Genomic DNA, 22,414 nt, shown 5'->3' on the forward strand with positions numbered 1-22,414 from the left:
GAGGTGGTCCTTTGAGTCCTGTGGTCTGTGCTGTGTGTGAGCTCTTCGCCCCCTACTAACACGTAACCAGGCTTGGAATAACTTACTGCAGCTGCATAAAGTGAAATTTGTATTGGCCAAATTAGGACTGGGCCAGACCAGTGAGAAGTGCTACACTTACCCCACTTCTTGTGTCGGTGCCACTAATGTATCTGAGCACCTCAAGAGAATTCAAAACTAGAAATTACCGTGATTGGTTTTTCCGTTATTTAAGGCAAAGGAGTTTGTTTGATTTTGACTTGCATCAGTGAGTGCGTATGTTCTCATCTATAAAGGAATTACTCAGACAAAGCCAAATCATATAAAGAGGCTTTTGAGGGGAGCTGAGCTTTGTATACGGGGGCCAGATCTTGACAAAATTCTCTTACACATCTTTTTTGGGGGGTCAGCAGGTTCATTATTTCATTGGAGTGAAGCTGAAGGGAGTCATGGAAAGGCAGGAAGCTGCCACAAATCCCACAGACTAATTTACATTTTTGGATGGAAAGTTTGAATATTATTAAGTAGGAAGTGGAGATTTTAACATCTGCTACATTGTACTGCAACCAGAGCATTTTGAAGGTGTTTCTAGGTACCAGTTAGAGAATTAAACTTGGTTGTAGGCACATCACTTCCATATAGCTAGGTTAGCATAGAATCTGTATGTTATTGTAGGTAGAAATAGAACGGACTGGTTTAATTTAATTTTGGTTTGTCTAAGGCTTTTGGGATGAGATGAACAGAAGATATTCAAAGGAAATTTCAAAAGATGGTTGATGCTTGATACTTAGATAAGGGAGGGGTCTTGTTTTCATCATTATTGACCATCTGTGACTCCCACTAAGGGAAGTGAAGAAGTTGGTGCTAATAATTTCTGAAAGCAAAGCTAGCTAATTCTTACCCATAAACTGTAAAACTTCAAGTGCAAAAAAACCTAGCCCTTTTGATACATTAATCTACCACTCTTTGTCCTTCCAAAATAAGAAGAAGCTACAACTTTGCCTTCAACATGAATGCTTAAATTAGACTCTGTGGAAAAAAATCATGCTTTTTTTATAAGAATTTCTAATGTATTTTTTTGATCTTCTCACTTAAAACCACAAGCTTGCCCCTCATAAACCTTTCAGAAGTGGAAAACAGCCCCCGTAGAAGATTCAGATAGTCATCAAAGTGAAATAAATGTTTGGCTGAACCTGTGGCATCGCATAATAGGCACGTGTAATGATTCCTCCTAAATTTATATTCATTTTGTCTCCAGCACTTGTGATTCTCCTTTGCCTCATTTCCATTTCAGTATTTTGTTGCTCACATGAAGAATTGACCAGAGTGAGCACTGAACTGAAAAATTCCTGGTTCGCTGAAGGGACACAGTGAAAAACAGAAAAAGTCAAGGGAAGAGAGTAATTTTGTATTAAGAATAGGCAATTTTTATATGAAATACTTGAATAATTGAATTGAGATAGGTCTTGCTTTACTGCTTTAAATCTTGGCCCTTCAACATCTGAAAATTCAAACGGATGGCATAATTGCTTTCTTTCAGAGCTGTGAAGTTAAATAGGTTCGGGAACTTGAGCTGGAGTGGAAAGTTGTTCTGGCTGCTGCACTGACCTGCTTTTGGGCTATGGTGCCCTCCAGCCAGATGTGCACTGAGTTCTCAGGTGCTGTAAGACAGAACAGAACACACAGATGGAGAAGTTGGTGTATAGATTTCCTTTTTGGCATGCATATGTTCAGCTAAGGGTATTACCACAGCATCATACAATAGTTTAAAGTTGGAAGAGACCTAAAACTCATACAGTTCCAATCCCCATTCCATGGGAGGGACAACTTCCACTAGATCAGGTTGCTCAAAGCCTCATCCAACCTGGCCTTGAACACTGCCAGGGATGGGGCATCTACAGATTCTCTGGGCAGCCTGTTCCGGTGTCTCACCACTGTCATAATGAAGATTTTTTTCCTGATACTGAACCTAAATCTCCCCTCTGTCAGTTTAAAGCCATTCGCCCTTGTCTTGTCTCTACATGTCATTGTAAAATGGAAAGTCGCAGGTTAGCTACAGCGCAATCTGAAACACACTCATTTGAAGCAGAAGCTGTGGCAGATTTTTTTTATTATTTATATTTATTATTCAGTAGCTTTATATAGCTTTTTTGTTTTGCCTGCTTTGCATACTCACTTTCAAACACTTCCTTGCTGTATTGATGACTACATTAAATTATCTCATTTATATTAGCTACAGAAAAACTCATTTGCGTTTATATGAAGTAGAGGTAGTCAATTCCATGGTTATATCTTTTATAATTTAAACTCTTAATTGGACTAACTGAAAACGATTTTGATAAGCCGTCTAGATAGCAAAACATCACGGTTTTGTTTTTCTTCCAACTCATAAATTAGGTTACTTTTTTAGAGTGTCATTTCTGTTCATCGCTATGCTCACACTGAACTCCTGTCAAACAAACTTTGTTTTTTCTTTGTTTCAGTTAAGGAAAACATTTTTGTATCTCATTTGGGCCAACAGTGTGAAATGAGATGAGGAAAAAACAACTGGTTCATTTTCTGTAAAGTGAATCCAAAGTTGAAGCCTTGGACATTAGCAGTAGAAAATGCCATGTTTATTGATAAAGCTGGGCTACTAAGCCAGTAGCCCAAGTGGCAAGCAACTGTTCCATCTGTTCCTTAAAGCGTTGGCTTGATTTTCTCTACCTGGTGTATTCTGAGTGCACATAGACATATCTTGCATTTCCAGTGTTTCATTTAGTCCCATTTTTCTCTGCTGGCAGAAGAGGAGTTTGATTCCTAAGGTTTCTGACTGGGCATCTGCCACTCTAGATGATGTGAGCTGGAGCTGAAAGTCTTAGAGAATTAAGATGATGGCTTGTTTGTTTTTAAAAGGAGAAGGAGGAACTGAAGTGGGTTGGGAAAAGAAAAATCATTTTGACAGTAAGCAAACTGTGAAATTCCTAGTAAGCTCTTCAAAATTCAGGAATCACACTGTGCCTGTTTGTGCTCTTGCAGTGTGTGTGCAGAGCATGGGTGTTCTTCCCTGCATCAGCAGATGCTGTTTGTTTATAGTGTGCACTTTGGTACTCACTGCATGCAGAGCCTACATGTGACTGAGGTCAGAGATCTTTCTGGGGGGAAAGAGAAGGTTGGCTTTAAGAAGAAGAAAAAATAAGGCAATAACAAAGGTAAGAAAGAACTTCTCATGCAACCACTTATTTACAGCTTCTGCTGACATTGTTGAAAAGAAAAGGGTGTGAAATCAGAAAGCTGGCCTGCTGCTCATGAGCTTGTTGCCTCGTGGGAGTCAAGATATGAGACATTTTCTGTCTTTCAAAGTAATTAAAGATAAAAAATTGACACAACACCAGCTTTGTGCTGGCCTTAGCCTGGGTCCTGCTTCCCAGTTTGAAGAGTCCTGGTTTAGTCTTTATTTTCACAGCTGTTGGAGTGATTAGGCTGTAGATGTCAGAAAGAGAAAAGGAAATAGCAGTAAATCTTGTTTAATGTATAGGTACTTTAAAACCTAAAGTGTTCAAACACTGTTGTGCCATTCCTCTGCTTTGCTTCTTTTCTTACATACTTTGTTATGCTGCAGCCTGACCCTGTCCTACTCATCCCTTTGTCTTATCTTGCTTTGTATCTTGGACATGGCAATGGACAGAACAGAGTAGGAAGTTTACTTTCATTTCCCAGTGAGTCTAACTGCTGGATCACATTGAGCAGCCTATTCTCTGCTGCAGCTGTGACTTGTCCCTGCCAACAGCAAACGGCCATCAGGAATCTGGAGATTTCACTGCCTTCAAGCCACTCATCTCTCCTGCTCATTCCTGTTTCTGTTCTTCTGGTTCAGTGCCTATTTTGGGGTAAGGCACAGCTTGCATTTGCTTTGAAGGGTCTTGAGTGACTTACAATGTTATGTAACTAAATTAGTTAGGTGTCTCTAAAGAGGCTGTGATTAAAATTGCCAGGTATCTCAGAAGGAAATTACAGGACACCTCTCTGTGTTTGAGAATATGTGAGCAAGCCGTTCTTTTCTCAATCCTTTTAAATATCACTGTGTTACTGTTCCACTTATTGTGGTCTGGAAAATAGCCACCTATAAGGTTAATACAGCTGGGAATGGGGGGTGAGCAAAGCCTCCCCTGCCTCAAATCTAGTGAAGCTGGTATTTTCTTTTATCCTATGAGCTCACTTAACCTGCCCATCGTGGACAGCCTGCAGGTGGAATGGGAAGAATTTTCCCAGTGTAGATGTAATTTGGGTTGACCCCATGTTATGCATATGTGTGGGAAAAGGAGTTGTGAAAAGTACTCGTCTACTCACTGCCTTTTTCCTGTAAAATAATAGGCCTTCTACTTCCAAATGCTTATTTTAACACATCCCGGTGCATCTGGTTTCCCTGTGAGGCTGCTCATCTGTTACAGCTGCTAAGGCCCCTGCTCTGAACACAAGATGTCATTCACCCATAACTGTCCAAGGGCCTTCTTTGGGAGCTGCATGTTCGGACCTTTCATGTTCTCTTTTTTAGGGCTGTGTTTTTTTTTTTGGTCTTTTCTTGCTATGTTGTTTGATTTTTCACATGTCTGTAGACCTCCATCGTGGTGATGTTTACAGAGGAACAACTGCAGCAGATGTTTATAGTTCACTAATGCCTTGGACATTGGTTTACAATGAATACATTAAAGAAATGTACATTAACCTCTGAAGTCAACAATCACAGCATAAGTTAAGCATAGGAGAACCATTTTTTCCCCCTAATCGGCAGGAGTTTGTGTTAGCCTGATTTCCTCAAATATCACTTCAGAAATGTTATGTTTTGACTGCTGTCACTGCCTGTTCTCCTTACTTAGAGTTCAAACTTTACTGAATACTTCCAGCCACCTGGCGTGAAAGCCGCATTGCAACCATGAGTTTTAGTGTTCATTGTGAGCATTTTGGTTTCTTCTGAACTGTTTCTTTCTCTTCTAATTTTTGTGTTTCTCTCTATCTGGCTCTACTTCTATACTGTCTTTTATGAACCGGCCAGAAAGAAGCACTGTATTCCAGCTGCACAACTTCAGAGTGTACTGAGATTCTAGTTCCTTTGCTATCAGCTATTACTTAATTTTATGAATGCTAGCCCCTTTGATGGCGGTGGCTCTTTTAAGAGAGGCCTTCACTGAGTTGGCCTGAGAGCTCCTTCAGGCTTTTGAGTGTTAAGTTAATTTAGAACTGGGGAAAATAGTATAAGTATCAGTGTGTAGATAAAACAAAATGGGTGCTTATTAGTACCTGGGACAAAACAAGTAGGACCAATGAATGAATGGCTTTTAGTCTGAAGTTTTTGTGTGTTGTCTTCAAATTAGAAGAGCTGCTTGGTCCTGCTTGCAAAGCATGTAGAATTTGGTGAGGGTCTTTCTGGAGACTTCGAAGGAATTGAGATCCTTGAGCATCCAGCCTAGACTGGTACTGCGGGATGTTTAGGCCTAGCTTGGGTGCCCATAGCTATAGCATTTCCGCTGACTGTAGTGGTACTTCCTGCCTGGCAGTGATGTAAAAGCCGGAATGTTAGCAAACTGCTAATTTTTTCTTCATTCGTCTTCCACCTGCAGATTTCCCAATAGAGATTTTTAATTATTTTTTTTTTTTTGGTTGGTGGAGGGAAATGCTCTCTCTTGAAACAATGAGTATAAACTGGCCTTTAGGAAGTTGTGCCCTATTCTCCAGGTGCACATGTGGCCATGGTTCTGGCATTGGGGAAGAGAATAGAGAAAACCAAAATGTTTGAAGAACAAGGAACGTCCTTGTCCATACTTCAGCCTTAGTTCTTCAAGAGCCCTCTAAAGTTACTTGTTATTCATTAGACTTACTCATCTGACTGTCTTCTCAAGAACTTTCCCCGTGCTGCCTGTCTACTTTACACCTTCACATTGCATACCACCAGTACTGCCCATGGGCTTGTACATGCAAAACTTGCCTGGTTTGGGAGTCTTTAATCCCTTTCAGCAGGTGTGTAGGGCTTTCAGGAGCAACAAAGCCACAGCATTCAGATGTGGGAGGTGTTGCTTCGGGTAAAGTGCCAAGCTAGAAGAAGCCTTAGTAGAAGTTACACTCCCCTCAGCATCTTGAACTGTGATCTCACCTGGAGCAAGTGACCCTGTGTATGTGTGTGCCCCTTTGGCCACTTGCTGTAGCACAGAGGTATGCACATCTCTCCAACCCAACCCTCACCTCATGCTTGACTCCATGTGTGGAGTCACACTGAACTGTGAAAATGCAAAGGCTGTCTGAGAAAGGATGGGTGAGGAAAACCAGGCACCTTTAATCCAACAGATCTGGTATTAAAATAAGTGTTTTCTGAGTTGCCAAGAGTTCCACACTCAAGGGAGGCTATACAAAATTCAAAGTTGTATTTTAACTGTTTGGCAGTATCTTCTTAATGGTAACATCACTTCTTCTCAAATTTTGCCCCTGGCCATCAACAAAACAAATTGAGGCTAATTGAATAGGAGCCATATGTGTGATAATTAATTGGGAGTGCATTCTGATTCAGTGCTTTGTAGTTCCCTGCTGAGTTAAAGATGCATTCACAACTCCAATTCACTGAATCATCCTAAGAGGACAGAATAAAGACAGAAGGGAGGCATCAGAGAGAATGCATGCTGAGACCAGGCAAGAACACAAGCAGAGATCAAAACCACAATGGGATAAATGAAAAGGGAAAGGAATGGGCAAAAAAGGAAAATGTGTGCAGTGAAAAATCTGAGAGAATAATGCAACAGACATTAATAAGCAGGAACTCAGACTTATAAAGAAAATCAGGAGTGTGATATGAGGACTTTTAAAGATATTCGGAAAAGAAGCCAGCAACAGGCATAAGAGAAGGAAGAGAATGGACTTGTAGAATCAGAAATAGGAAGCATGTAATATTTTGAGGGCTTGTGTGGATATGCAGTAGCATTAAAATTTTATAAGCTGTTCATCTAATGCTTAGCTTCCAAATTATGTAAATCTAATGAGATCAAGTAAACACATGCGATTTCTGTCATGTCAAATATTGGAGACCTGTTAAAATGGATTGACTGAATTTCCATAAGAATAAGTGTTCTCAGCAAGCTTTCATCCCATACACTTCAATAATGTAGATCGCCTTCTGGTTTAGATTTAAGTGAATCAGACATTTAGGGGCAAGTTGAGGTTTGGAGCACTAAACTCAAACGTTTGAGAAGAGGCTTACTCTAGCAACTTTTGTCAAGATGTGAAGATGGGAAAAACTGAGATCACAGAGATGTTGCAGAAGTGTAACTGTTCTGACTGAGGTGATATGTAAATTGTGTACAGATAGCAGCTGGGAATATTTCATACTACAGCTTGCCCAAATCCTGGGTTATCTCCTTATGTACTGGACCCAAACAGTCTTGGGGCTTCTAAAAGCAAAATGTAAAATAACTCTCAGTTCCTTCTGTGATAATGCAACATACCGAATTATTGTCACCATTGCTCAGAATTGTCTCTGAAGCTTTTTACTAGTTGGGACTAAGTAAATACCAGATGAAAGCAAGAGGACTGGGGATTTTTGGTGTTTGTTTTTTGTTTGCTTTTTTCCCCTTAATTTTAATCGCATGTCTAGAAGTGTTTGTTCTCAAAATACCAGAGATTTTTTTTTTTCAGTCTGAAGAGTACTGTGAGAGAGTAGCATGACTGCTGTCGATGATTAATGCTCTAAACAGTCCTTGCAGTGAAATATCTAGAGGTATTAAAAGGTTATGATTGGATTTTGTACAACTGCACAGTAGCAGTAAGATTTTTCTTGTTCTTCAGTGTAGTATCACTCATACTATACTTGCAGGTTGATGGCACTGGAATGGCTTGGTGAGCTTCTGCTTTGACTCCCCTCATCTTTTGGTGAGAAATACATACATGGAAAACCCTATAGTGAGCTAAACTAGTATTTCTGATGCAGGCTTTCTTTGTCAGACATCATTCACCAGTCTTTCTCTTATTCTTGTATTTCCTTACATTTTTGTGCCATCTCCACCCCCTAATTTTATTTTTAGGCGGTGCATTGCTCTGTGGGGTAAAGGAGGCAAACATTTTGGCCTCATTTGCTGAAGCAGCTCCCAACATTTTGGTAATTTTTTTTTTTTTTTTGCTGTCTGATCTCGCTCTCTTTTTCTAATGAAAACTTCACCAGGACTTTTCTCATCATCTCCTTCCTACCCTCCAGGTCCTTACCATTTTTCAGGCTTTTGCCTCTTCACTCATGAGCCCATGAATTAGTTCTGCAGAGCTCTTTATCCAGAGCTGGGCACAGTGGAGTACCTTTCCTGTAACGTTTGTATTGGCTTGTGATGGGAAAATCAGAAAACTAACACTCACATACACTGTTTGATACACATGGTTTTGTGTGTAATTAATGTATTTGCTTTTAAATTTAAAGTACCTTTGTGAATTGCAGATAGTGAGGTATAGCTGTGATGCATGATCCCATGCTAAGCCCCAGCCTTACAGGAATGTCAGGGTCCTGGCTTTTTTTCACTGACACAAGAATGAGTGCTAACATCCCTGTGCAGTTGGCATAATCCCTCCACTTATAAAGTTTCTTGCATTGGTTAGTATAAAATACATGAAGATAGTGACTAGATGGCTTTCAAAATTAAAAAAAATACTTGGACAAGTGGAAAAATATTTAGTAGCAAGGTAGACAAATAAGACAAAAGCAGGGATATTGATGACAATTTGGTAAAGCATTAGTGAATATTTTAAAGTATGCAGATATTTAAATAACCTAGCTTACAATAAGAGGTGAATTCCCCAGCTAAACTTTCGAATATGCACATATGTGGGATGCTTAATCCATGTTTGGGCACTCAGCTTTTGATCTCAAATTCACACCTCTCCCTATTGCTGCAGGAGCACAGAAACCTCATCTTAAGAAAAGGCTTAAGAACATGCCAAATAAACATGCTCAGTAGTATGAGCACCTAACAGTAGTATGAGCTGAGGCCAGCAGTGTGAGCACCAAACAGACCACAAAAAAACCCTGAAAACCAAACCCAAGAAGGTGTCAGCATAATTTATAAACACCTTTTTAAACTCTAAAACAATTATTGATGATAAGATCTTCCGATGTGTTAGGAGGATTATTCAACAGCATTGTCTTTATCAACTTTATCTCTTAGCTTTCTCTCAGTTTCCTAGTGTGCAATCAAAGTCACTTTTTATTATTGTTAGATGAAACGCTGGAGCAGTCAAAGAAGGAGGAGAGGAAAAAAGCATAAAAAAAATAAGAAACAGAGCAAGTGATCAGGAAGAAGAAGTTTCTTTCATTTTTAAGAGATCTTTATCAATGTCAGTTAAACCTAAGGCATATCTTCCATGCAACTCCCCAGAAAATATGGGCATGGTTATGCACGAAGGGGCTGTCAGCCTTTCCTGTTACAATCACACTGAAACCGTTCTTTGTTTTAGATGAAATTGAATTAGAACTAGATGGGCGTCCTCACACTTCCAATTAGTACCATTGTTTTTGCCTCTGGTGTCCTTCAAATATTCATGGATGCCTGCTTATTCTGCCATCTCCTCATTCTCCCTCCTGCCTCACTTGTAGCCTACTACTATCACTGTGTTTTAATGCTAAGCCTTCCATTTGTAGTGCCAGCAGTGTAAGACTTTCACATGGAAATGTTGAAGATTTTTTTTCCAGACTCCCATGAATAATAATAATAAGGCTGCAGCATAGTAGAGTTTCTGTCTTAGATTTGCCTGTTTGATGACATGGAAAGGCAGATTAAAATTCATTGGGCATAGACAAAGAAAAACTTTGGATCTACCCTAGAAATGCATGTCTTGCATCCCCCGGAGAGGAACTGCTTTTCTTTTGTTCTCTTTCAAAGTAGAGATCCCCTACTTCACAGCAGGAATCCTGGAACTCTTGAATTGGTGTTTTGGGGCAAAACCCAGCACCAGCAATGCAGATAGAACAGCTGCGATTTTATTTTTATCTTCTGGAAATAAGCACAGCAATAACCTTTTTTTTTTACTCCTAAATTTCCACAATTCTCACCATCCACTGTGTGTTCCCCAGGGGGCCTGAATCCCCCTCAGTCTTTTTCCTACCTTGCTGAGGAAACAGGGAGAGTAAAGTGGAAGAAGAAAGTCTTCCCAGGTTGAAAAACAAGGCAGTATTTTTGGACAAGGCAAGTAAAAGTGACTTCATCCTTTTGCAAAGGGAAGCAATAGTTATAATGGCATGAACGGTGCTATGCAAACCAGTGGATTATCTCAGTGCCCATGTAAATGATGAATTGAAAGAACATGAGATAGATATTTCAGGAACTAAGCAGATGTCAACTTTAAACAATCACTTGCTCTCTCGGGCAAGTGCTGAAGGACCTGCACTCAGTTTGTATAGAATAATGCAGTTTAGGAAGAAATTCAATTACTGAGCTAATTATCACCTTGGATGAGTGGTAACAATCAAATTTAAAGTAAGATTTCACTGGAGGAAAGCCCAGGTCACCCACTAGAACACTTAGGGAGGTCCTAGTTGACAGTGAAAAGCCCAGGAGAAAAGGTGTCTCTGATTTGATTGTTAGGCACGGTGTACTGTAGTTTAATGCTATGCAAATTCCCATTGCCTTCAAGAAGGTACTTTGGTTAATAATTGTGGAAGAGTTTTAAAGTCTAAAATGGATTATGTGACTGAATTTATTCAACTGAGTTTCAGGACAGGAGTTTGCTTTACAACTTCTATTACCTTTGATCTTTAATAATAATAATAATAATAATAATAAATCTTCGAAATATGTCTAAAGATTTAAGTTTTTGTCATAGTGTCTGAAAAGGTAAATCTTTTCTTGTCTCATGTCCTGAGGCCCATATTTTAGCTGCTTAAGCAACCATGACTGTGCTTGGAATGGAAGTTAAATCTCCAGTCCTGGTTTTGTTTTGTTGGTGAGAGCTGTTCTGTTTCTTTCCCTTTTTCCCAGTCATGCTGCATTATCTGTCTAAGAGTGTCCTGAAGCACTCATGATTTTCCTTGATTGTATCATGGACCTTTCTCTCAAAGAAAAATAAAAAAGGAAAGAAATGGAGCCAGAGCTGCATGCTGGGCAAAAGGATTCCTACTCATTATAGATTAGAATTTTCTGAAGTATTGCTTGATTTGTATAGGTCTCAATATGCCTCAAGAACAGAAGTGCTTTATAGGTTGGTAAAAAATTGGGGTGAAGAATAGTATTGGCTTGTACCTCATACTGCCACACTCATTTCAGAGGGACTGAAAGTTAATAAGGAGCCTCATAATCTTAAAACATATGCATTTGGAAATCAGCAGCATTTCTCTGCTGAGAATAGAAAATTGATTGAATTCCATAACCTAATCTTTATGCTTACTCTTGCATATGTTGCAATTGCAGGTGGATGTATATCAGGGTAGAAGAATTCTGACAGCCTTTTGAAGTAAAATCATTCTTTATATTCTGAACTGCTTAGAAGGCACTCTCCCCCACCCCCATTGCCATTTTCTGTTGCAGAGGAAATGAAAATTGCAGTTACAATAAGCTGAGCTAACCAGAGGCAGGAAGATAAATAATACATCAAATAAAATGCTAATCAATGTAGATAATGCACTAATGCTAATTACAAATAATTCTAATTAAGGCTCATATTCTCTTCAGCTGTATTTCTTGCAAAGTAAAGAACATGCCTTTTTAAAGCAAAAAACCATTGCTGATAGCGAGTGAAAGTAAAGCAGTTCTGTTCCTCTTCTACTTGTGGAAGCCCGTGTGCAATTTTTCTGTTGGTCAGTTTTCCACAGCCTTTTGGGAAGGCTTGACAGGGTGGATGAAAAGGTTTTCCAACATTAGGGACAGCAATGACATCCTTCTCCCAGTTGGCTTCAGCATGAGCCTGTAGCCCTGAAACTTCCATCCTTTTAAAAAACCTGTACATTGACACCTAGGAGCCAATACTGAGATGAGGACATACAGATTCCCAGAGGGCCTCTGCTGTGCTTCAAAGACAACGTTGTGCTGGGTTTGCGCCATCCTTTTGCAATGTTATTTAAGCTGTTCGAAAGCCTCCCATACAATATACACCCTCTTCGATGCAGTCTTCCTGCGAGTCCCATAGTGAGTATATTCAGGCTTTTCAAGTTGACTGCCCAACCGTCAGCCCATTCAAAAACTCCACGGTGCCTTGTGCTCCCCACCCTAGTGAGGCAGAGACAGCCAGTCCTGCCTGGCCGTGCTGCCCAGGACCGTGCCTGGGTGTCTTCCTTGGTTCCAGTGCCAGGAGTGGTGTTGCCTTGGCATTTTCCTCCTGTGTTTGCAGGCTGTTGGACACATTAGACTCTCGCCACTGTCATATGTAACCTTATGCTGACTGTTGTTTGGAGTAAATGGCTTTGTCTTTTCCCGTTCTCTGCTTTAACCCCTTTCTCCAAGGAATATTTACGGATGTGATTGGTAGACCTCCTAAGGCTAGTGATGGAGGGCGAAACTTCTGAGGCAGTGTTCTTCATGAAGTGTCCTGAAATCCTAAAGCTCTGCTGCCAGAACAGTATTTCAGGGAAAATTACGTTTACTGTAGTATTTCTGTTAGCCAGGCTTTCACTTGTACCCTTCAAGGCTTGGGAGATCTGTGGACTTCTGTTGAATATCTCTAGTCACCACAACATCGCACCCTTCTTCTGGACATAGTGATTTACTTGTTGCTTATTTTCAGACTTAGTGTCTTTTGTTACAGGTAGGAATAAAAGCTCAATCCAGTCTACCTTTTAGTTGCTTTCTCTTTTGTAACCATTTTTCCTATGGTATTTATGTTCCACTGCTACAATGAAAACACTGAACAGGGAATGTGTCATTCATAAGAGAGGCAGTGTTATCATCTATATGGACTAAGAGCCTGTAATCTGCTTTTTTTCTTTTTCAAGCAATAAGAATGACCAGACACTCTCTCATTGCTTCCTAGCTAAATATGAGACTGAGTTAAGTGGGTTTTTCTTGTTGTTGTTTTTCCATGCATGTTATATACCCACAGAAATATTTTCACACAAAGAAAACCCCTTGAGTCTAGCTGTTTTCCTTAGGGCTTAGAGAAGGAGAAAGACTGATCTAATATTCTTTCTATTCACGGTTTTGGTGGCATGTGCCTATGTGCGGCATACCACAGATTCTCTGCCCCAGAAGAAGGAAAATGGGGAAGAGAGAGTTTGAGGAAGGGGAGGCGGGGGGGAGGAACACGGACACGCACAGACAATTCTGTGTGCTGATAAGCTGCAATATCAATGCTAAACTGAACTAACTATATATATGCCTACTTGGAATAAACTTGATGAATGGATTAGAGTGTGAACTGCATAATGATGTAAACACAGAAAGAGAAGATCTGTTAAAAAGAAAATACAAATGTGATTTTAGGAGAGTCTTATTTAAGAACAAAAGAAAAAAGAATTGGCTGTACAACATGTCTTTATTTCCAGCACCAAAAGGTCGGACCATTCCAACACCAGACTGGCAATTCAGATCGAAAAGGATGGAGGTATGGCCTGGAAGTTTGGGTGTGTTGCTTGATTTGCAAAATGTGATTTATTTACACTGTTGAGGCTTTGCTGGGTAAGCTGAAGAGATGCAAAGGATTTAACTGTTGTGTGAACAAGCCAGAGTGTTTTAAATGTAGTAGAGCACCGGTTTAAGTCGTGTGACTTGGTAAGTAAAGGTTTCGTTAAAAAGCAGCAGGTTAGTGGTGTCCCTAACTGCTGGCCGCTATCACCTCTTCCCTGGGAGAAACCTTTCTGGAGATGGGGAAAAGGGACGTTAGAAAATTTGCGGGAGAGGGTAAAAAAAGAAGTAAGAAGGGTGGTGGGCTTCTCCTCTGGGTGCCAGTGCAATAAATGAGCTCTGCTCCATGGCAGTGTAAAGCGCCTTCCTGGGCTGCACCAAGTGGTTCCTGTGAGACTGGGAAGCGAGAGCATTTTTGAGGGAGACAGAGGGCATGGAGAGTGTGTGCTACCTTAGCTGATGCTCTTCAGCACCTGGTGGGACAGAGCCCTTTCCACTGGAAATCAATACCAGTATTTCATGCCAAATCCCCATTCCAGCAGGAGAAGCTAGGGTTTCATATATGGGTTTCTTCTGCTTTAGTGTTTTGCAGCTGGATTTATGTTTCCCCTGAGGTATTAGGGGCTTCTATTATAGAGGTTTAAGATTACACTGTAATTATTGCTGTTGTATTTTTATTTACACACACACACCCTTTTATCTTTATCCATTACATCAAGGCATGAACAAATACGCATCTTTAAGCAGAAGTGGGTGTAATCCAGGGTGTCCAAGAAAGCAAGAGAGGTATTAGCAGTTTGAGGCATATATAATGCTCTTTCATTATTTATCATTTCAAGGCAGGGAGTTAAGATGTTTCCCATGGCCATTCCATCATCTGGTAGCGATAACCTTTAGCACTGTTCTATATGCTAATAAGTTGATTATGTTTTACACCCCATAGCTTAAGCAAAGCATTCCTTTGTGTGTGTGCTTAAAAGATTAATTTGATGACTCATTTAGATTTTGACTAAATGTACTCCGGAAGGTGTATAGCTGAGTATGTCTATATGTGGATACACACCTGCATGTACATCCATACCACGCTGGATGCATAATGGCCTTGGTGATGAAAAGCAGTGTGGCAACATGCTCACTCCTTCTCTTCTACTGAGGAGCAATTTGTAGGGGAAGCTATAGCCTGTCACCCTCTGGGTTTTTTCTCCATGTTAGATCTGCTTCTAAATATGCACATACATAAATATGCATGTGCACCTGTACATGTGTATCCACATGCACGCTTGTGTATAGAAATACACCTACAAGATGTTGGTTTGTATGTGTATATCTATTAATGCACCAGCATTTTAAAAGTATTGAAGGTGAGATACTGGTGCATTACAGAAATGAAAAGCAGTTCTTGTGTCAAGTATATATTATGTAAAAGAGTGCAAGCACAGAACAAGACCATTATAGATTATGCAGCACTGTGTTAGCATTTGTGAAAGGTTCATTCGCTTTTATTGATCACCGTCATGAAGTGCTACTTTTAATCTAGTTAAATGACATAAACTTTTAGGAGATGACACTTCCTCACTGTGATGGGGTGAAGAATTGGTAACAAGCAATGTGTAATTGGACAGCTACTACTTTTAAAGAAGTGGTAGCAATTCTAGTTTTAGTCTTTCTTGATATAGTCAGAGAACTCTTGTAAAATATGTATCTTCATTTTAAGTGCCAACAGATACTTCATGGAAAAGCCTTCGAGGAAAATTCCTGTCCTGGAAAAGAAAAAAATCCCACCAAAATTCCTGAAAGCTGTGTGATCGAGTTATTTAAAAAATCTCAGAAATAACAGTCAGATTTAAGCTTATGTGCTGAAATAATGATGGTTTCTGGGTTCTTAAATTAAGGACAGTATGTAGACATAAACTTAGCATTGCACAAACTTTCAGTGGAGCTAAAAAATTCTTGCTGTTGTAAAATATGGAGGTGATTTAATTTGGCCTGAAATAAATCTTAGCACTAATTGAAGGCTCTCTTTACACTATTCTCAATATGAAACAAAAGTTTCATGCCTGGTTTTCTGGAGAGCTAAAAACCACCTGGGAAATACAGATTGTATAAAGTATGAGGAAGATCTCCAGCTAGAGGAAGAAGCTTTATGCAGGAATAAAAAAGAATGTGGGTTTTTATGCAGAATGGCTCAGTGTATTATGAATTTTGTTCTTTACAAATGTGTGCTGCTCTGGTTGCAGGAAATGATGACAATAATCTCAACTCCATTTTTTATGAGCATCTGACAAGATCTCTGCAGGAGTCTCTTTGTGGAGATTTGATTCTGGGCCGCTGGGGAAACTACAGCACAGGAGACTGTTTTATTCTGGCATCAGATTATTTAAATGCCTTTGTGCACTTGATTGAAATTGGAAATGGCCTTGTCACCTTTCAGCTCAGAGGGCTGGAATTTCGAGGTAAGGATCCTTGATGATTTAAATAACAACAAAACCAGCAACAAACCCTGTCTGACCTTTTCATCTATCACAACTCCATAGCAGGACCTTTATAGTTTAAGGACCTTTCTCTCTCTCTTTTTACAAATACTTGTCTGTTTGTCTAAAAGCTCTGTACTTCTTTGTATTATGGTCTGAATAACAATGTTTTGAAGCCTAGATGTTAAGGAATTTGGAGTCACGCTCTGCAGTATAAGACTTTCAGAAAGAAGGCACACTGAGTTACTTGCTTGGTTCACAGATCTTTTAAGTTATGATTAGTTATGTTTTCAGATTATTTCTTTCCCTCCACAATGATGAAAAATTAAGTTAATCTTAAAACTGATCAACCACCCAAAACTTGTCTTTGAAAAATCCCAAATATCATTAGGCTCCTCCCATGGAAAGTCACCTGCATCGTGCAAGATGCCGGTGCTGAGATGCTCTCTGTCACAGCAAAACAGGAGGAGACAAGCAAGTCAATCAGGGTTTCATATTTCTATTATTTAGAAAGTGCTGACTTCAGTTGAAGTGACCTTGCTTTGTTCCTGCTCAGTATATTCCTCTGTTAGGACACTTCTCTTTAAGGAATGGCAGTTGTGTCCCTGTCCTCTGTGGTGTGGCTTTTGTGAGGCCAGTTGCTCATAGTGCCATACTCCTGCCTTTTTGTCTGTTGCTGTCCCTTGACTAGGAAGAAAAAATGAAAGTAAACCCACAAAACTTTTAAACAGCTTTTAAATTTTGCTCATGCTACACATGTTGTCTTCCTGGGTTTGCTGCTTACATTTGTAACCTTTCAGAGATAACACTTTGCAATTGCAGGTGACGGGAGTTTTGAAATCCCAGAATAAACAGCTTTCCAGTCTCCAGGGCTGAGCAACCAATGGGCAGTGTGTAGAGGAGTGTATAATCAAGGCGACTTTTCAACAAGATTAAGTATGAGAAAATAGGATGCAGACTGGCTCTTTGAATGCACTGAGGTGTGGGAGGATTAGACGAGGAAGTAACATGTGTGGGCTCAAATCTTGACTCTGTGACGGGCTCCCTGTAGGATGTTGAACAGGTTGTGGTAAATGCTTGATGTTCACTTTCCTTCTTCCATGGTGGGGATGAAGATAACACTCCTGTGCCTTAAGAAAGGCTATGTAGAAAACAGTAACCTGAAACAGCTTGGTATTGTAGTATCTGAAGAGATATGTGTTCAGTAAAAAGGCAGATTATAAGAAAAAGCAACTGGAAAGGAAAGAGAAATCATTTCTTTATTAGCCTTGCAGTTTCTTGTTTATAATGATGATGATATAGGAGTGGATTTGTGGCTTTCTTCAACTTCAAAGACATCTGCGAAAGTATTATCTTCTTGTGTGCCTACAAGGTGAGCTGTGCTGCTGCTGTGTCAGAGAGAAGTGCTGAGGTTAAGTACCATATAGAGTCCACGGGTACTTAAAGAAAGTAACTTAAAAGCTTATTTTGGATAGATTTGGAATTTGCTATTACTTCTTTCAAATCCAGGCCAGACAAATGCAGATTTATATTGTTCTGCAAGAACAGTTAAATACTGTGGCAGTACAAATCTCTTGGTCACAGTACAGCTGGATTCAGAGGCCAGTAAATCTCTGAGATAATTGCTTTTTTCTTTTTTTGCTGAAGACAGTTTTAGGCAGCCTGTCCCTTCTGGGTCCTCTTCTGTTGCTCACAGCCATAATTCTTAATGGAAACTCTGAAATAAAAAAATAGTTCATTCGTTTCTGTAGGTCTGAAAAGTGACTTTCAGGAGGGATTTATGCATGTTAAAGAAGAGGCAGACCTTGGACACTGTTGACATTTTGTTCAGGTTTGTTGGGATTTGGGGTGGCAGGAGCATTTACGTTTCCATTAACTTGCATTCTAATTTTAGAAAATTATACTTGCTGATCATCCTTTTGTGTTAAGACAAGCTCACGGTAGGATCTGAAACACACAGAAGAAAGAAATCTCATTTTCATAATGAAATGACATGACTTTTGTAAACTTTTTTTCTCCTTTATGCAGTTGCCACTTACTTCTGGGTTCCTCTCCATCATCACCGTCCCCAGATAGATCCAGAAAACTAAATCTTGGAAACAGAGATGAAAAAATACAAGGGGATCCTCAAACCATGTGCTAGCTGGATAAAAAGCCTAACAGATGGGTTGAGTGAACTGGAAGCTGAATGGTGAACAACTAGTTTTGTTGTTCAAGTGGCATAGTTCTGATGCAAAGTGGTTTGGGAAGAACTTGGTCTGATTTTGAGCCAGGATGGTTCATTACCAGGCGAGTGCCATTTTGCATTTAGATCGGAGAGCAAAGTTCAAAAATTGCAATCAAGGTATCTCTGGATTCCCCTAAATCAAAGTCTGAGTAATTAAATGGGTCTGAAAATTGACCTTTCCATGCAGGTTATCTAATGGTGTTCAGTGTTAGCTCTGTAGCTGTTTCACTTTGTGAATAGATCCAACGTTTGCTGGCTGCACTAGGCTGTCCCAAGGAAGCTGAGATTGAGCTGAAACTCTTCCTTGGCAGGTTTTCTTTGCTCCTTCCTTTGGGTAGGATCACTGCCTGCAGGGGCAGGAAGTTAGAGTAGGCTGTGCCCAGGCAGCAGCAATAGCTAGCTCCTGCACAGACCAGGCACATTCTTCCCCACTTCATATCTTGCAAATGGCTGGTGTGGGTACAGCTGAATAGAGTAGGGTGTTTTTCTGCACAAGTGGGAAGAGAGTATGCAACTGCCCTGGAAAAACCTGGTAGTTTGCAAAGTCAAGAGGGAGTTGTTAAGCACTATGCCCATTTCCCCTGCTTTGGGCATCTTACATTCTTATTTTTAGTTGTCCGGCCAGGCACTGTTTTTCGTATAGGACCTTGATTCCTTTTCATTGCGCAGAATGGTTTCCCACAGAGAGGGAAAAAAGGGCCAGAGGAGGAACTTGAAATCTGTAATTTCTGAGCTTTGGCTGCTTGACTTCAGTTTCAAACAAGTAATTTTAATTGAGGGCCCTAAAAATCTGCTCTTCCTTAAATAGGAAGTCTGTGTTTGCTTTGGACATGAGTGAATCACAACAGTGTTCTCTGTGCCTGTGACTGTGTTCTGTTTGTGAGTAAACCAAAAACAATATCTGCATTGTGGAGCTCTGGATTTTCCTGTGGGTGTTTCTCATTGTGTTAGCTGAAAAGCTGTGCTAGCAATACTGCCACAGTAGTGGCTGAAGAAGGAGTCATAGAGTCTTCCGATTTAAGTGTACTGGGAGCAGGAGGTACTGCCTCCTCAGTTTGCAGGCCAGCCTAATCGGGAGTTGGCATTATAAATGACTGATCCAGATGCCTTTCTAACTGTATGTAATAGAAGTATTTGACTCAGATTTTAAATGAACACCACCACCACTCTCCCCTCCAAAACCCTGCAGGCAGAGCAAAAAAATACAGGCCGACGGAAGGAAGTCAGCAAAGCTTGGATTCCTCTCATCCATCTTTAGTCCTGTTCAATTTAAGCACCTTGCATGAATTAGTTCTTCATTCTCCCTTTCTACAGGCAGAGAGGTGATGAGCCTCCATCATGTCATTCATCCTGTGTGTCAAGCACGGGGAGGCTCAATACCTCCAGGCACTGAGAGGAGACACCCAACTCAACTCCTCCTTTATTGAAAATGAAGAGAGTGTAGTAATGAGCTCAGATGCAGTGAAAACTTTCAAGTAGCTGCGCGTTGGTGTTGGGGAATCAAGCCCTTCAGTAACTTAACTCTAGTGTCTTTGTTAGACCACAGCAGTATGCTAAAAGCAGCCTGCCAGAAGAAATACATGATGTATCATTTAATTTGAAAGGAACAAAAGGGAAAACCCACAACCAGGGATCAAGCAGAAAGAATATCAAAATATCTAGTTCCCTGTAGAACAAGGAAGACTTAAAAAAATTTTCTGTCTAGTCTGTGCCTCTATAAGGTGTATTTTGGAGAATATCCTGTTAGGCATTACACATGTGCAGAAACTACATATGAATGGCAGTGCTGAAATATTGAGGAGATCTTTTCTGTATCATGCCCAGTATTCTTCTATCATGCAATTAACTTCTAAATATCTGCTGTCACTTTTTGTTACTGCATGTTGTACATGCAATATTCATGCTTCACTTGGAGCTTCATTAGATGAATCAAGGAAAGAAGCCCAGAGCAGACACAGATGTAATCGTACGTAGTAAAGGCAGCTGTGACAGCAGGGTTGGATTGCCTGTGGGGCTTTCTCTGTGTTAGCAAACTTATTTCCCACACAAAATGGTGTATGAACACAGCCAGTTTAGGGTACATGCTTCAGGCACAATAATGATGTCTGAGAAATATGGACAGTTACTCATTTCTGCAGTGTATGTGTATGCTGCATAGTTTTTTACAATAGCATGTAGAGTACCAGCATAAGGAATATTTATTGGTGTTTTATTTTCCTGTCTGAAGGCTCTGTAGCGCTAGCAAGAAGAATTCTTTATTTTAAAAGTGGTTGCAACTTTGCTTTTTGCTTTTACAATTGAATTCTTGCTGTTGGGAAGTAGAAGTACCCACCTTCATGTCTTTCCTAAAACCACACTTGAGGTAGTATGTTCAGTGTATGCACCAGACCAAAAGGTATTGATAAATTACAAGGATTTCAAAGAAAAGCTGCTATTTTTAACACATCTCTTTGGAGAGAAGGTTAAAAACCAAAAAGTAGGTTGTTCATGGGGAATAACAAAGGCTGAGAGACACAATGCTCAGCAATATTAGAGGCAAGAACAGAAGGAGTACAGAGGGTTTTCTTTAATCTTGGTGATTTAGTTGGGAGAATTGGCATGGAACAGGGAAGAGAATAATGTGTTGTATGCAGGAAATCTTTCTAGATGTGTAATGATGCTCCAACAGTAGAAGCCACTTAGGAATTTCAAATAGGCTTAGAATAGTTTCTGTAACAAAGAGTAGACTAAATGTTTGATATCTTTTTTCACTTTCCTCCCTTCCAAAATTTTATATGGGTACACTGGAGAAGACTTTTGGAAGGAAGGAAAATGTTGTTGGACGCACTGCAACCTTTTTATTGAGAAACGTTTTTGCCAGAAATAAAATGTTGCATCTTGCTTTGCACTCTGAAATAGGTGACATGAAAGGTTTTCATGGTATTTGGTAGCTGCAAGTTTAACAATCAACATCCTTAGAAAATGCTTTCTTCCACCTGGGCTTCCATGATGTGCCCCTGTGGACCAAGAAAATGGAAGATTTCTGAGGGGAGGGGATGCCTGTTAGTAGAGTAACTGATCTGGTTTAAAAAACAGACCATTTTTCAGGCATCCAAGCACCTGAAGGAGCTGAAAACCAAAGCACAGTTTTATAATAGCTTTGATCTTTGAGAAATTGATACTGGTTTTTAAGTTCTGAGATATTTGTTTGAAACAACCTGAAACTATCAGAGCCTGTAATTTACTCTTCTTAATCCCAATTCCACAAGGAAGGAGCCAAAACAGTTGCTGGTTTCCAGATTGTGTCCAGTTCTGGGGTTCATGAGTTTCCATTTGGGAACTCACTTTGCTCCTCTTTGAAGTGTTGTTCTGTGTTTCTTATTGTTCTTTGTTGCTTGTTTCAGGAGAGGATGTCCTTTCAATGGCTGTGATTATGCTTTTTGTGCTTCTTCTCGGTGATAGTCTACTGATTATTAGGTTGCTAGCCTGAGCAGAGAAGTGTTGGGTGAGAAAGAGCCTTATGCATCAGAATTTGGGACTACCCGGATTTGCAGCAGAACTTGGTGGAGCAGAGTCAGATATTTCCACTGTAATGCATTTATTTCTAAAATACTGGTGTGCGTGATTTTGCCAGAAAAATGGTGAGCAACCAGGCATTTTTGTGGAGTCGTCAGTGATGAGACCTCTGTACGGTCTACAAAAGGAGTTTACCCTGGGTTTCAGTCCATCTTTATGGTTCCCATGTCTGTATCCAGCTCCATTACTCTGGTTTAACACCTAGTTAAATACCCAAATCCAAACCTGACTGTTGGTGTCACAGCATTTTAAGCTTGAAGTGCCCAGTGCAGGAGAGTGATTTATGATCTTTTTAACATCTGTGGGGTGGGGTCAGTTCATTAGTCCTATGAGCCCTTTCTATATACGTTTGTAGCCTACTTGTTTATGATTGTCAGTGATCCTTAGTGCTCAACCTATTGCTACCTTAGCCAAAATAATTAGTTCCCGTTCTGGATGTGCTGTTAAACTCTAGTGTTTTATGAAAGTTAAAATAGCTTCTAGAAGTATGTTATGTTACGGGCCCTTCAAAAATAAGAAATGCTCTTCCTTTCACTCACTGAATTTTCAAAATTGAATTTAAAAGCACCCTATGATTTCAGCCTTAAATTTTA

At 40.0% G+C, this 22,414-nt stretch overlaps 1 protein-coding gene across 1 annotated transcript in view; it reads left to right on the plus strand.

The window, feature by feature from the left end:
- PCNX2 (pecanex 2) overlaps positions 1-22,414 on the plus strand; it is a 151,507-nt gene that overhangs the window by 98,879 nt on the left and 30,214 nt on the right. Inside the window, exons 24-25 of the mRNA XM_065680265.1 lie at positions 13,490-13,548; positions 15,806-16,021. Coding sequence (XP_065536337.1) covers positions 13,490-13,548; positions 15,806-16,021 — 275 coding nt within the window. The remainder of the gene's footprint in view (positions 1-13,489; positions 13,549-15,805; positions 16,022-22,414) is intronic.

This window comes from Lathamus discolor, chromosome 5 (assembly GCF_037157495.1).
Source record: "Lathamus discolor isolate bLatDis1 chromosome 5, bLatDis1.hap1, whole genome shotgun sequence".
Taxonomy (NCBI): Eukaryota; Metazoa; Chordata; class Aves; order Psittaciformes; family Psittacidae; genus Lathamus; species Lathamus discolor.